The sequence below is a fragment of the Amblyomma mixtum genome, chromosome 1 (assembly GCF_055824585.1).
Source record: "Amblyomma mixtum isolate Tamu chromosome 1, ASM5582458v1, whole genome shotgun sequence".
Lineage (NCBI taxonomy): Eukaryota > Metazoa > Arthropoda > Arachnida > Ixodida > Ixodidae > Amblyomma > Amblyomma mixtum.
The window spans coordinates 314,827,577-314,843,674 of record NC_143012.1 but is presented as its reverse complement, the minus strand read 5'-3'; the positions used below and the strand labels follow the sequence as shown (position 1 = coordinate 314,843,674).

The 16,098-nt window shown below is 47.8% G+C and overlaps 1 protein-coding gene across 1 annotated transcript in view; it reads left to right on the top strand.

Moving 5' to 3' along the window:
• The window catches only part of LOC149372527 (uncharacterized), a 95,027-nt gene that overhangs the window by 68,729 nt on the left and 10,200 nt on the right, over positions 1-16,098 (top strand). The window contains exons 2-10 of the mRNA XM_089567018.1: positions 1,560-1,699; positions 3,231-3,414; positions 4,545-4,856; positions 8,623-8,768; positions 10,118-10,280; positions 11,463-11,549; positions 14,967-15,073; positions 15,171-15,318; positions 15,893-15,997. Of these exons, the coding sequence (XP_089423144.1) occupies positions 1,560-1,699; positions 3,231-3,414; positions 4,545-4,856; positions 8,623-8,768; positions 10,118-10,280; positions 11,463-11,549; positions 14,967-15,073; positions 15,171-15,318; positions 15,893-15,997 (1,392 nt within the window). The remainder of the gene's footprint in view (positions 1-1,559; positions 1,700-3,230; positions 3,415-4,544; positions 4,857-8,622; positions 8,769-10,117; positions 10,281-11,462; positions 11,550-14,966; positions 15,074-15,170; positions 15,319-15,892; positions 15,998-16,098) is intronic.

Here is a 16,098-nt window from a genome sequence, read left to right as displayed (position 1 = left end):
GGAAAGTGCCCGATGTACAAGAAATGAATTCAAGGAGAGGGCTGAGTCGGGCTGGCTGGTTCATGTTGAATGGTACGGCAAAACAGCGCGGACGGACGGGACGGAAGAAGAGACAGACACATGCACTGAACTCGTACAACAGAGGAGCGGAGGCAATAGGCGGAAAGGAAAGTGCCTGATGTACAAGAAATGAATTTAAGGAGAGGGCTGAGACGGGCTGGCTGGTTCATGTTGAATGGTACGGCAAAAGAGCGCGGACGGACGGGACGGAAGAAGAGACAGACACATGCACTGAACACGTACAACAGAGGAGCGGAGGCAATTGGCGGAAAGGAAAGTGACTGATGTACAAGAAATGAATCCAAGGAGAGGGCTGAGTCGGGCTGGCTGGTTCATGTTGAATGGTACAGCAAAACAGCTCGGACGGACGGGGCGGAAGAAGAGACAGACACATGCACTGAACACGTACAACAGAGGAGCGGAGGCAATAGGCGGAAAGGAAAGTGCCTGATGTACAAGAAATGAATCCAAGGAGAGGGCTGAGTCGGGCTGGCTGGTTCATGTTGAATGGTACGGCAAAATAGCTCGGATGGACGGGACGGAAGAAGAGACAGACACATGCGCTGTTGTCTCATATCCACTCATCTGTTGTATGTGTTCAGCGCATGTGTCTGTCTCTTCTTCTTCCGTCCCGTCCGTCCGCGCTGTTTTGCCGCACCATTCAACGTGAACCAACCAGCCCGACTCAGCCCACTCTGAGTTCTTAGAGTGTAGTGTCAGGGGGCGGCTGCTCTTTCAAACTTGGGCAGTAGGAGGGCGCTGACTGAAAGAAAACACGGATGGTAGCAGTGAACGTGAATTGTTCCTGGCGGAGGGAAGAACGAATGCAAAGACAAAAAAAAAAGCATCATGAAAAAATAAGAGAGGCGATGAGGTATAGCGTCAAAGTACTGTAAATTCCTGCATACTGTCCATGGGCTATGCTTGTAAAAAAGTTACAATTTTAGGCTTTGCGGGGTACCCGGTGCCCGGTGCGGGCAATCTGCCATTTTTTTTTAAAAGCCAAAATTGAGCCTCAAGCCTATACACCGGAAGAGCGCTGTATGCGGGATATTACGGTAGACAGGGAAAAGGCATTACGTCTTCATTGAAAATTAAAGCAGCTGTCTTCACTGAAAACGTCGGTTTGATATTATCTATTCTCAACTGTAGGAACAAAGTTCTTGAGAACTGCAGATGTGCGTTCTTAATGACGTATGATGTAACTATAGCGCTACGCGCTACCGCTAGAGAACAAAGAAAATAATGTGCCTTAAGTACTAGCTCTAAGACACCAGTGAAACCGGCCCAACTCTGATGCAGCATAGCGCTAACAACTAAACGCGAACAAACCGAAGACATTCAACACGACAAATCTGACCGCTAATAGTTTTCCGCATACTGACCTAACATCTATACGTTGCGTTTCCAAAAGTAATCATAGCGTCACAAACGATGTATGTGCTATCCTCGACCATTTGACAGATACATCGCTCCTGTGCTCTGTTCGTATTTTGCAGGTCCGACATCGGGAGTGTCTCGGTACCTGCCACCAAAGTTGGACACCAACGGGTCCTACATCGACATTGCGGCCAACAGCACTCTGCGCATTACGTGCTACGGGAGATACCCGGTGACCTGGAAGCTGCCGCCCCTCGGGGTAAGTCGTCGAAATCAGCACCTCGCAGTGTCCGTTGCTCATTACTGGGGCTGCCGAACGCTGTGAGGGCCAAGTGCAGAAATCGCGATAGCAAAGCGTTCAGAGTGAGCTCAACACAGGAGGAAGCGTATACAGGTCGAAAAGATCGATAACGCTTGCTGACAACAGTAGTGGGGAACGCGATTGTGTCTATTGTTCTCACGCAGCTTTGTGTTAATATTTCGGTGGCCACGCACAATTTTCTCGTGACCTCGTCCTTCTTCTCAGGGCCTGTTTTTTTTTTCCTGTTTCTTTTCGTATCCCCACAACCTTCTTTTTTCTTCTTTTTTTTTTCTGGGCGCGGCAGAAGTTTCTTACCCCAATGTTAGACCAGCCTGCGCAGGTAACAATGAATGCCCCGAAAGCTTACGGCTCACGAGGTAACAGAAATCTAGTAGCTACAATGGATTCATGTATCCGTCACGTTTCCTCCTATTTTCATGATAACAGCCACAAATGATGCACGGCGAGTGCCCTATCATTCTCCACACACTTATCTTTGTCCGCCTGTTTGTATCTTCTGTACGCCGTCACCTCACGAACAGGGCATTTCGGCTTTATCAAGTGAAAGTGTTTGAGTAATTCGCGCCCTGGGTCATTATAATGACAGGTCAGGCGGGGTTAGGTTGTTCAGTTACTACTGGAAGCGGAATTTATTTCATTACACTGCTGCACTGCGTTTTACTTTTTTTTGTGTGTGAGTGTACCTGATAGAGACAAAGTTTGATAGCAGCCGCGTGTTTGTGAGGCGCGGACGTTTCGCTATGATGTCACAACTGTTTAGTCATGACTAAAGAGCGTTTTTGCGGAGGAAACATACAGTAATTACACATCTGGAAAAGTATACAACGCAGTTTTAACGGCTGTTGCTATGATTAGATTTCTTTTTTTTTTTTTCAGGTTCGCGCGTGTTCGTTACTCCAACGCTTCTTTCAGCGCATTCAGAGCCAGTTGACCACGTGATACGGCGGGCATGTGCTCGGAATTTATGGCACTATTACTTTTTCTTTTTATTTTCGCCATCTTGTGGCTCACAAAAGACCGTGTTTGTCTTTTTTCCGACGATTACTGCTGGCCTGGTGCCGTAGTTTGGCTCAAGAGTTGAGCTTGAGGGGGCAAAAAAAAAAAAGAGAGAAATAAATGAACTTGTGGTTGCGAAACACGCGTACCTGCATGTCCGTTATATGTGTGTTCAAGTCAGCATTCTTGAATTATGTTTGGTACCGACGGTATATTGGTATCAGGTCTTACAGAACAATACGTAATTAGACGTGAACGCATTAATGACGTTTCACTTAACAGAGATTTGAATTATGAGATCGCGTTCAGTTAATTGGAGCGCTGTTTATAATGCGTCCAGTCTCTTCCATAAATGCCGTCAGACAGAAGCAGAAACAATGCTTCTTTCCAAATCTTTTCTTCTTCCGGTTACGTAATTCTTTTGATACCGACGTCCCAAACTCTGTCCAACTCATGTTTTGTTCAATTCCAGGATAATGTCTCTCTGCGTTCGTCTGTCACTGAAGAAGAGCTGGATGGCGTACGTCCGTTCAAGAGCGTCCTTGAGCTCAACACTACTGACGTCATGGACCTGGGCCGCTACACCTGCTACTACAACGGAACCACCGATCTCGCAAACAGTGGGAACGCCACGTCAGTTTACGTCTTTGTCAATGGTGGGTCCTCTTACCGTTATCTGCATGCGTTATCTGCATCGACACTTAATATCGGAGGCTTCCACGCAGGACATGTACACCCCTAACTCTAGCCGTTATAAAAGACACAGTAGAACTTTGCCGTAAAAAAAAAAAACATAGCGCAAGAAGAAATGTTTGCTCTAAAATAATTTGCAAAAGGCTTAGAAATTGTTTCAATCGACGTCAACGTTATTTGACCACCGAATGCCCATTGGTATGTATATGTATCAGCAGCGCGAACCAAAAACAGGAAGAAGGAGAAGATTGTGCAGAGCGCTGAACTTCCAACTTAAAAGCCCACCAGGAGGAGTAATCAAGGCGCGCGATCGTTCTGAAAAAGCCCATCGATCTCATCTGAAAAAGAAATCACCTTTCTCTCTGGTTTTATGTGATTTTACCTGGTTTTTAGAGGCACACTTTACATGTTCCATTTTCGCTCTCGCCGTGTTAACTGTTGGCGCTTATCCTTCGTATCGCTAATCTTTTTACCGTCTTCTCGCCTTCTTATGCTTTATAGGAAATTTTGCACCCTCATCTCTATTCTTCCATTTTTTCCATCTATTTTGTCATTTGCGCAAACTCAACCCAGTTTTTCTATTCTCTCTTTTTTCCGCATGTTATTCGTGCTTCATTTCATGGAACCCTTGTATACTGTGATTCCTGTTATCTTTTGATGTCCTGGACATCGTGTGTGTCCCAATTCGATCGCGCGCCTTGATTACTCTCCCTGGTGGGCTTTTACCGGGTTTGTGTATATAAGTACGGGTTCAGTTTTGTTCAAAAAAAAGTTGGAAGTTCAGCGCTCTGTACCATCTTCTCTTTCTTCTTCCTGTTTTGTGTTCGCGCTGCTGATACATATGGATCGCAACCAACTAGCCCGGAAGATGGTGGTATTCATGTCTAAGGGTGTTTCTTTATTGAAATCTACCGCCAGTTATATAATGTGTATGGGCGTGCATGCGTGTTGTGTGTGCGTATGCGTATGTGCATACGTGTTGGCGTGTTGCATACCTGGAGCCTTTTTTTGCTTTATTGCCAAGACCGAAGCTTGCGGTTACTGACTGGGCATAGTTTCAATAACCACCCTGACCTTCTCGTCACTGGTGCAGACGACTACTACCTGTTCCAGCCGGACAAACAGATGGGGCTGCTGGTAATGATGGTGGTGCGCCACGGTGAGCTGTCGGAGGTACCCTGCCTGCCCACCCACTCCGGCGCCAAGGTGCAGCTCTGGAAGGACCTGGGCCAGGACGAAATGGAGGAGGTGTCGCTGGCACCCCACGATGTCGAGTTCGACCCCATGCGCGGCTTCGTCATTTACAGTCCGGACAGAAACTACGACGGGCCCTTCATGTGCAACGGCTCGGTGCCCGGCCGTGCCTACAACGACTCCCGCATGAAAGTGGTTTTGAACTATCTGAGTGAGTGCGCCACCTGTTCTGCTATAGATGCCAAGGGTTGTCTGGTCCTAGCCACTCCTAACCTTTTACAAGGGGCACTAAATACTGTGACAATGAAAGCATGAAGTGCTGACGGGGTAGTAATAATATCGGCTACATCGCCAACAAAATACGAACGTCCCTGAGAAGCTCTAAGATTGGCTCCCGGCACGCCTTAATTTTCCCGCCCTTTGGCGTCAGCTGCGACCAGCTGTGACGTCAATACTAGAATACTAGTAACTAGAAAGCAGTGTCAGTCGCTCCCGTTTTAAAGGCCGGTGCTAACCAAAAGAAATGTGAAAAAGAAGAATAAACTAAAGAATCGTAATGAAATGCGAACTCAGGTTGGTTAGCATACGACAACAAAAGCAAAATGATTGGGATGATTGTTGGAAGCATCTTTTGATGCAAGTTATTGAGCTGTTGGAAATATGCTTATTGAAGTCACAGGCCAAACTTTACAGCAGTGACAGCGGCCGTGTCACGAACACTGGGAACACGTATCGTACGAACGTCTATAGAACTGCCGCAAAGTTTACGCTAGACTAGTTACGCTATTAAAAGGACAGCTTTTAACAGGACAGGTACTGAATAGTGCGTTCAATATCTTTGCTCCCGTCTCCACCAGTGAGGTCTTGCATTGCTTGTTTACGACGAATAACCTGAACAATCAAAAGAAAGAAGCATTATTTTGGGCACGGTGGATGGTAATAGTTTGAAAATGCAGACGACACAGCGTAACCTGTATTGTATTAAATTTTTTGCCTGTAGTTTCCGCCGCACATACGCAAACGGTTACAGGGAATAGAGTCTACCAGCACTAATTGTATTGGGCTCAAAATTTCGAGTGAGTTTCATGTCGAATTCCAATCGCAGATCGCGAGCGCTCCGCCGGATCACGAACGGAGTGCGTAGCTCCAGCGGAGATTGCTCTCCGAGGGGCCACGTGCTGAAAGGAAAGCTCTCGTTCAGGCAATATGGCGGCGCCCTTTGAAGCGGTGCTTCTCGCTTCACCCCTGATGTCCTTGCCGTCACTCTGTCTCTCACTTCCACGGAAAACGAAATGCGCGCGAAACTTTCGCCTTGTCAGAACATGCCCGCGCCACAAAAATTTAGGGATAAAACGCGCTAGATTTTCAGGTTGCTTCCTTATTTACAGAGCTGCTAGGCTTAGCGAGTACACGTCGTCTGACGTCAAAAAGCGCGGGACGTCTAAACAGGTTAACGATCTTGATATAAAAAGCGGTCGCAAATAATTGACAGCCTGTTAACACGGAATTTTGATCATTCCGTAGTTTTTTTTTATGGGAACGGAAAAAAAGCGAAAAATAATTGCATTTGTGAGAGTTAACATTGGTTTTGGCTCAGATAGCGCTGCACGTGGAAAAAAAAATGTTTTTTTGAGGAGAGACGTGAAGCCAGGGCAAAATTTATTCAAAATTACTGCGGGAACCAGACAGGCATTTACTACGTGGATGCAGCGGGTCCAACCGAGAAGGCCATCTGCACCATTGCGGTGGTTGGTGCACGAGGGAAAGCAGGTGAACGGGCTCTCGGTAAAAAGTAGCGACGCGCGAATGTTGGAGGAAGTGGCGATTGCACTGGCCGCCACCCACTCCGACGCAGCGTACAGAATGTCGGACTCGCAGTAGGCCGTCTGAAATTACGTGCGCGTAGGATAGCGCCTCTCGCCCGCAGAATACTATTGGCATTTGAGAGCAATTCGGATTCGGCTATGAGTAAAAAACAGATAGTATGGGCGCCCGGTCACCAGGGGGTTGAAGGGAACGAGGCCGCTCACGCCGCTGCCCGAGCGTTCCTTCCCCCGGGTTCCGCTGAAACCCCCGGTTCTGCCGCGGAAATTATGCCGATTCCGCTAGTCTCTTACGCGGATATTACAAGCCATTTACGCCTCGGCAGGAGGGTACTCCCGGGACCCGCCAAGGGTCTCGACAGAACCGAGGAGTGCCACCTTAGACGGCTCCAAACCGGGTCTTTCTTGAATCCCGCCGTACTAAAACACGTGGACCCGACATTACGGGCGGGTGCAAATTCCGCTGGCAGTATGCTGACCTATACCACATGATGTGGGCCTGCCAGTACAATATACATATAGCCGTTATAAGTCAGCCAACTAGAGAGGGCTGGGAGGCGACCCTGTCCAGCTCGGACCTGGAGGCCCAGCGGGCCCTGGTCCAGAGAGCACGGGCAGCGACGGCACCCAATGGCGTCCCGGAATAGGGACTGCCACCCAGCTCAACGACCATCCAAACTTCCCTTTCCAAATTCAGTACAATGTTGCAATAAATGTCTTCTCCTCCTCCTTGAGGGAAGTTTATGGTTTATGGGGGTTAAACATCCCAAAGTGATTCACGCTGTGAAGGACGCCGTAGTGAAGGGCTCCGGAAATTTCGACCACCTGGGGTCTCTTAACGTGCACTGACGTCGCGCAGTACACGGGCCTCTAGAATTGCGCCTACATCGAAATTCTACCGCACTGGCGTGGATCGAACCCGCGTCTTTCTGGTCAGCAGCCGAGTGCCATAACATTGAGCCACCGCGGCGGCTGTGGCGCAGTAATTTTCTCACATCTCGGTAGACACCCGAAATAAAAATGGTCTATAGACAGTCTATCGGCTTCTTATTGACTCTATTGACTTCCAATAGATATTGCTTTTTCTATATTTTTAGCCTATAAACTGTCTATAGACAAAAGTCTACTAAAAGTGTATAACCATAAATCTATAGATTGTCATAGACTGTCTATGGCATTTTCATTGCCTATAGACTGTTCTCTAGGATTTGTCTATAGACAGTCTGTAGACTTTATAGACAGATATCTATAGACACTCTATAGACCGTCTAAAACTTTTTTGTAAGGGGGTGCCGTAAAGGAAGGGAGGCAGGTGAGATTGAGAGGCGAAAAAGGTGCCGTAGTGGAGGTCTCCGGAATAATTTCGACCACCTGGGGATCTTTAACGTGCAATGACGTCGCACAGCACAGGGGCGCCTTTGCGCTTCGCCTCCATCGAAACGCAGCAGCCGCGTTCGTGTCCGAACCCGGGAACTTGGGCTCAGTAGCCGAGCGCCCTAACCACTGGGCCACCGCAGCGGGTCAGGCTGCATGTAACTAACAATGATAAAAAAGGTCAAAAAACGTTCTTTGTATATGCGGCCCGGATTAACCCGGATCACCGCGCAGCGGCGACAGGAACGAAGCAGCCGTAGCCAGTAGTGACAGAAAGCACACGTGGAGAAAGTACAACATCACACGGGGTTCCGGTCAAATCTGCGTATTTCAGCGAAGAAAATATCGCTGCTGCACAGAGCGATCCGGGATCTACGCCTGATCCCGATCTGCCATTTGAACATACAACTCTCTCTTCCATTCTTCCTCCGGAATACAACCGCTCCAAGCAGAGAAGACACACTTGATCTGGATCTGCCATTGGAATTCTATACATGTTATTCTTGAGACAGGCACTAAGCAACTTTTGGAGCTTGCCAGGTCTAAAAAGTGTCAGCTTGACCGCTTGCGCGCTGAAACTTTGAAAGCAGGAGCGTTCGCTCGCCGTGTAGTCATCTGGTGTTGAGTGCCGCTGACAACTTCGGGAGCGAGGAGGGTGGTACACTCGTTAATAATAAATATCGTTGGTACTGTCAGTCTCTGCCTTGCGTACGGGGTATGTGCAAGTAGTGACAGTTTCCTTAAGACCCTTGTTTTGGCTCTGTACCTTGATATCGGCAGAGCCCGTGAACATAGCGCCCAACATGACGATCGAGAAGGAGAGCAACTTTCACCCGGTGCTGAATGGCTCCTTCACGCTCAATTGCACGGTCACCGTGGAGGCGGGAGTCAAGTTACACGTGTCCTGGGACTACCCAAACAAGAACGTGAGTTTTGCATCTAAGTAGGCTTACCATGCAGTTTTTGCGATAGCATTTAAAGATCCATGAGACCGGATGCGTCGTCGTTCATAAAATTGGTTCATTGGCTGAAAAGGTGTTCGCGATTTTCGGATTACGATTAGACGATTATATACTCTTTCCACCGCTTGCTCGCATTTGTAAACTGCATCGCGAGGAACAAGTTTTTCTATTTTTTTTTCTGTCAGGCGTAATTACAAGGGCCCTTCTCTTCACAAGGGACACGAACTGTAGGTTTCTGCTGCTTATTTGCGAAGACAGCGTATTACATGATTGCTCTTATGGTAGTATAAAAGCAAAATAGAAGAAAGGGATATCTGGCCATAACCAAGTTATACGGAGCGCAGCATAATTAATGAGCCGGCATCAAATCTCGAATGGAGCAGAAGCGTTGAGGGAACAAGCAAAGAGCACAGCCCCTGTGGTGGCTCAGTGGCCACTGCGTTCGGCTGTCGAGAACCATAATGCCGGCTCAGTCCTAGCCGCCGCAGATGTGTTTCAGTGGGGAAAATGCAAAACCACTCCAGTTTTCGGATGACCTTCTGAAAGGCGTGACAATGTCCATTAATAACGCTGTTCTGCAATTTCTACAAGTGTTCTTCGCTGTAAAACGTACGCTTTGTTAGCTACGGGACTAATTTTCTATCCCATGAAATTTTCCTTGGGTATGAAGGCATCGAAGAGAGGCACCAGCCGTCCCTAATTTGGGTCGATAAGCCCAAATGAGGAAGCCTTACCTTAGCCATTACCAATATGATTGCGGCCGATGTGCGCAAATTCTGACGATGAAAAAAAAAGTGAGGTTTAAGCCTTAGTCCGCAGGAGGAACAAAGCTACTATCTCTGCTATAATTTATTCCTTCTGCATTACAAAAAGTTCATGACTAAAAACCATGTTGTTTTATTTTTCTCGCTGATTATAGTGCCATAGTGGCATATTTAGTGCAGTTCAAGATTAGGTGACCCTGTGCAGTGGTTCATTAAGCTGCCTGAATCTTCGACAGGAGGATTCCTAATGCACTTTGCTTATTCAGGAAAGCCAGAAAAGAAAAGGAAGCATGTAAGCACATATTACTTTTGGAGAAATGGCTCATTCTACAAATGACTTGGAACAGATAGTAGACACAAATACACGCCACAGTACACTGCGCTGCGTATGTCTTATTTGTGTGTGCTTGCGCTAAGATTCGTTCAGATTTTATTGTCATATAGTAACTAGCATGAATTAAACCAAACTCTTTTACGCAGCTGAGTTGGTCGCGAATAAATCAGGCTGTGTCAGCACATATTCCACTGTTGTTCGTTCGCCTCTTCCAGAGTTCCCGCATCAACGAGACCAAGCACTACCACGTGCCGTCCGTGGTGACGTCCCAGCTGACAGTTCGCGACGTGCAGAAGAGTGATGAAGGGTTGTACACCTGCTCCTGCACGGACCACTCCAGGAAGAAGTATAATATCTCCGAATTTGTCTCCGTCTACGGTGAGACACTGACACCCACTTCTGACGGCTCTATTTATGTATACTTTGATGCGTAATAGGTGGGGAATATAGTTAAACCTGACCAGGGATCCCGATACTTAAGGTCTTTTTGGATGGTTTACCCGTAGCAAAATGTTGCACCAACTTCTTCACCATAGCACCATTCAGCTTAACTTCTTCCTTACCCTCTTCTAGAAGAGGGGAAAGAAGTGTTGGAGTTTTTGTTTTTTCTTGAGAACGATCCCTGTAGTATAATCACACTCTGTTATTTCCTCAGACCCTACCATCTTCAGTAGCTAGGACTTCAGTAAGCGCCATGCCCTTGTTTGCTGCTTCTACCCTCTGTATTGCATTTTTGCCCTCTTTCCTTTCTTTTTTTTGAATTTGGGAAGCTTTGGATATTCAGAATGCAGAGTGTGTCAGGTCTTAGAATAGACAGCTGTATAAACAGCCTAGACGAAATCGCCGTAGGGTAGGCCAAGACGCAGTCATCGAGAAATTCAGCAGCATCGGCGCGCTGCTGAGCGACGGCCACGATCTGCGCCTCTCGTACCGCGAGCCCCGCGCCGTGCTCGAGAAGTCCAACGCGCGCCTCAACGACAGCGGACAGTATACGCTGCACGCGCGCATACAGAACGCCACCTCCCAGATCACCATCAATGTCAGCATCTCCTGTCAGCAGCTTTCCTGTTAATTTTTATTTCTCCTGTGGAGACAATACGACGCATCGAGAGACTAAATATCAGACAGCTGGGTGATCTCTGTTATGCTTTAGTGGTGTCGCACGATGATGCCGTTTCATGGATGCCACAACGGCGCGTGCAAGAACGCATATAAAAACCAATGGCTCTTTCTTCCGAGCTGAGCTAATACTTACAACATTATCTGGAAGCACGGAAATCTTATTCTTAATGAGAATCTGAAGTGTTTCTTTACCAGGCCTTCACCATTTCGCTACAGAAGGCGTTTATTTGCGCTCTCAACACTGCCTATTGGCTGTAATGTGCATGGCAGTGGTTTTGATGTAATCCTTTTGACAGAAACGTGAGGTCTTCTCAATTAATTACAGCAAAGTCGAGGGCTGTGATTTTTTTCACTGGATTCAGTTTTGGTATGTGAACACGGCTTTTCGCCGGAGGCTTCCGTTTTCCATACTTCGCTCCATACATTTCCTTATTTCAGATTCCCCTCCACACACAGCCAAGCCCGTGGTGACGGTGGTGAACGACACGGAGCGCACCAACGTCGCCAGGTTGCCCGTCACCAACGGTGAGAGCGCGTTTCGTGTTGCTCGTTTTTAGACGCCTCTAGCATACGGTGTACCGTATTACCGTTACCGTAACCGGAGTACTGGGAGCCCGCACGCCGTCACTGCGCATGCGCTGATCGCTTTGAGGGCGCCAGATGGCGCCAGATACCGGGCAGTGCACGCGCGCCTGCCGCATCAGGACCAATCAGCGCGTTAGCACTGGCAGGGGTGAGTTCACGGCATTCCACTAACGGCAGCGGTAGCATGGAACACGGTGTGTTAAAGATGCATATTCTGTCTATTCTTCCTGCGCCCCTACCGTAGCGCAGTGAACCTTACAGACGAACAGACATTCGTGTGTAGTTGCGAGTGAGGAAAGTCAGAAAGTAACGGTGAATTAGCGCTTCGCAAATGTTGTTTCATGAAGTTGACTTTGTGGGGTTTTTAATCGGGGAGATAAATACGTTCTCCCCGTTTAACCGCGGCTGACACAGTTCAAAACCACGCGGACCGCACCCCGTGATCGCGTACGCCGACCACGGCGGGCCTTCTTCTGAGGGAACAAAGGAACGACACACTGGCTGACACAAACAAGCATTTACTGTTACAAGAACAATAACGCCAGCTAGCGACAAAATGCGCTGAGGAATCGAGGACGTCCGACTCACCAGCACGTTTACGAGCGAATGTTCGCCCACGGTAGGGCAGAGGGAAACTCCGAGGCCGGGCACGACGATATGCGGGGTGAACGTTCCACCCCACGAGGCTTCGCGCGAGCCGGCGAAAAACGGAGCCTCGCACCGAACGTCGTGTCGGTGCGACACCAGCGCCCTCCCTTGTTAGTAAAAGTAACACGACTAAGGAGGGTGCATTGCGGGGAAGAGAAACACCGAGGACGAGATGAGGGTGCATTGCGGGGAAGTGAACCACAGGGGACGAGTAAAGCATGCCCACAACTTATGTATCGACTGAGAAATTCGTGCACTGCAGGAATTCTGTGTTGTATCTTTGCGACATGCTGCAAAAAGGTTTACATCCGGAGTATCCTGCAAACACAGTGTCCCGGAAAAGATAAGGAATTCAAAAGAATAGCAGTTGTAGCATGCCAGAAACTACTTGTGTTTTTAAATTCATGTGAGACTGGAACTGTTCCGCGTTCTTCACATTAGAGTAGTATCCCAAGTAACCACCGATATCTTTCGGACGGTGTACGGAGGTGGTCCGTTTCGGATGTTCGGACGCCCGCTGAACATCCGCAAACAGCCCGAGGATGTCCGTCGGCCGTCCGATAGGAGGTAAAATACGTTTCTTCCGCCGACGGACGTCCAGTTGAGTACATGCGTTGGCGGATCTTCCTCGAATATTGGCATATATGGCGCGTGCGTGCTTTTTTCACTCCATGCGATGCAATATAACGGGAAACAGTTTGATGCATAGCGGATATATTTTATTTTGGTTGATCATACATCAGCAGAGCAATGGGTTATGTTCGTTGAATTTTTAAAATTTGACTCTTCAATTGTGACAAGCTTGGGATACAGATCTATAACCTTCCAACCCACAGGACTTCTAACAAAAAAAGCGACAAACATCAGTCATGTGAAACAAATGCCAAAATGCAGCAGCCTAAGTAAAAACATTGGAACCAATTAAAATAAGTGTTCAATGCTGCAAGTATAACAGACAATGCACTTAAACAAACACCTCAATAAATATAAGGCAATGGCGACTGTAACTTTTCCACAGCATATTTGACAATGTATATGTACTTCATTTGCTCTCATGGTTTTATGTTTTACAACCATCAACTGGCGGCCTTAAGGCACTAACCTGCGCGGCATTTTACGTGACTGTTCGCAGAAAGCAGCAAAGCATCCGTTGCGAACCACTGCAGGCTACACGTGCTCCCTATGTTCTGACTTTCGCGCGCTGGCACTATTTATATGGGAACAGTGAACCTAGCGATGCCTTAAAAATTAACAAAGTGCGAAAATACTCCTTCCCACAACCTTGCAGAAGAGTAGAAATTAGCCGCGCGAGTTGTGGGCTTCCGCAGCTGTGTGGTGTAGGCTCCCGAAAGGGTGTGAACAGCAAACTTGTGGAAGCCATCGCCTCGCGCTTACTGCTCCCACTCTCCTACAAACGGATGTTTCATGATCATGCTGCATTCTCCTATGTATACATACCTTCGTAGGCAACCACACTAAGCCTTCTCTAAAACCAAGGTCGGCGCAATACTGCATTCCAGCGTTCCAGAAGAGGTTCAGGCGCTTCCCGCATCTTTCGAATTGCGCAAGTTACATACCACTTTCGTCCACAGACCGAACAATACCACGCATTATAATAACAGAGCTATAAAGCCGCACAACACTACGCAACAAATTAACAACGGCGCTACGGAGTCGTACTGATGGATTGTATTGGACTGACCGCAAACTGACGTCTATGATGATGATGAAGGCGGAATACGCGGGAGTTTTGAATTTACGAATAGTTTCAATGGCAAGTTTAGGGAACAAAGTGGTGGACATGCCGCAGAATTCCACTATTTTGTAGAAGTTCTCTAAATATAAACTAGTAATTGAATTGCTGCAAAATTGTGCAACATCTGCTTCTCCCCTTAAATTAATTAAGTTCGTTGGCGGCTCTTGCACTGCAGGTAGGAGTGGATTCGCACCAATTTACAAACGTGTTCGAGTCAAACCCTCCAAATGATGCAGACGATTTCTTGAAAGCAGATTTGCGGAGTAAGTATTTCGCGGTTAAAAAAGCAAACTGCATAGCATTGTTCGCGCTTCCTGTTCGCGCTGGTGCTCCCGGCTAGGAATTATTCACCTACGGCTTGTAAATAAATGTAAATAGTATTGCCCCGTAACAGTATACACAGTATACATACATGAAAGGCGCGAATTTTTCGCGGAAAGAAGAAGCGTCCATACTCATGGCCTGGGAAAATACTCGGCCTTACATCCTTCGGACATACACCCACCTCGTCTCCACATGCCAATATACAAAAGTGGACACTGTCCGTACCTTCCACGGACGTACGGATAAGAATATCCGAAGTCGAATTGCGTTCGTATGTCTGACGGACGTCCCATCTCGCCGCAGGACGTTAGGATCTATCTCGGACGTACGACCAATATCTGTGGTTGCTTGGGATGGAAAAAGATTAGTGTGCGATAGAGTGCCTTCTTTGACTCAACGTTGCCTTCCCGTCATAGGTGAGCTCTGCGTCCCTTTGTTATTAGGACGGTGTAGCTGACAGACAGCGTAGTCTTTACAGAGCATTACCACATATGAATGCACTTTAAACAGAAATGGATTAAGCTATCCTCTGGCGCACTCCGTTCTATCAAAGGAATTGCGCTAGGGGACAGCGTGCTCCCTTATAGACGTATTCATGTTTGGAGTGTAATGTTGTATGCTTGTTGCAGGAGCACGAGTGCCTGACACCGCTTTGATAAGCGTCGGGGCCGCGGTACTTGGCACTTGCATCATCGTCACCTTATTCGTATTCTGCAAGAAATACCGAGCAGTTATGGTGAGCAGGAACAGTTGTGCATACCCTCGACGAGTGCGCAACGAATGGCGGATGAGTACTCACCGTTTCGCGGATCTTTTTTTTTCGGATCACGCAGAAAGAAAAGCAAATGGAATTTTGGAAGAACGCCCTCTTCGACAACGGTCAGGTGGACGTGCTTAACCCAGACCTGCCGCTGTGTGAGCAAGCGGAGTTGCTGCCGTACGACCAGGTCTGGGAATTCCCCAGGGGTCGCCTCAAGCTTGGTACGCGTAGCACATTTACGATATGCGGACTCGAACATGCGTCGTCGCTGGTTTCGTGTGCTTAGGAAAAGCCGAGGATAGTGGGAAAGAAAGAAACGCCAGCTGCAAAGCGGGGAACTTGATGAGGGCACAAGGACACCACGTTAGTTATAACTTCTTCCCTTATTGCTATATCTTCATCCATGAATGTTGACTAGAATATGCCGTCGAGTAAAGACAGCACCATCTGCCTTTACTCTTACCAGTAAGAAGAGCTGCGCCATAGTAAATGCAACCGTAAGAATAGCCGCGCGCAAATTCCCTCTGCCAATGATGCAAAGAGGCGGTAGATTCCCTTCCTGTGGACTGCTGTCGTTTAAGTTCTCCATCGAAAGTGAAAAGACCCACTTCCAACTGTCTTCAATACAGAACCGGTGCGCCCGACATGTCCCTGGCCTATGTGAATGATTCAACTAGGGAACAGAAAACAGTAGAATATAATTTGTTAGCTTTAGCGATAAAGTCGGTGGCGAAAGAAGGCGAATTGTGTTGTGCTGTCAACGCAGTCTAACACAGCCTGCTTCATCACCTACAGGTAGATCCTTGGGACAGGGTGCATTCGGCCGTGTTGTCAAGGCTGAAGCCATTGGTCTTGGACCCAAAGGACAGTCGCTTACGGTGGCTGTGAAAATGCTCAAAGGTGAGCCACTGCGTCTCAGTGCGCACAAGTAACAAACATATCTGCTCATGGGCAAAGTGAAGTCATAGTCTCTTACATGCCTCGCATTTGTTGTTCCTCAT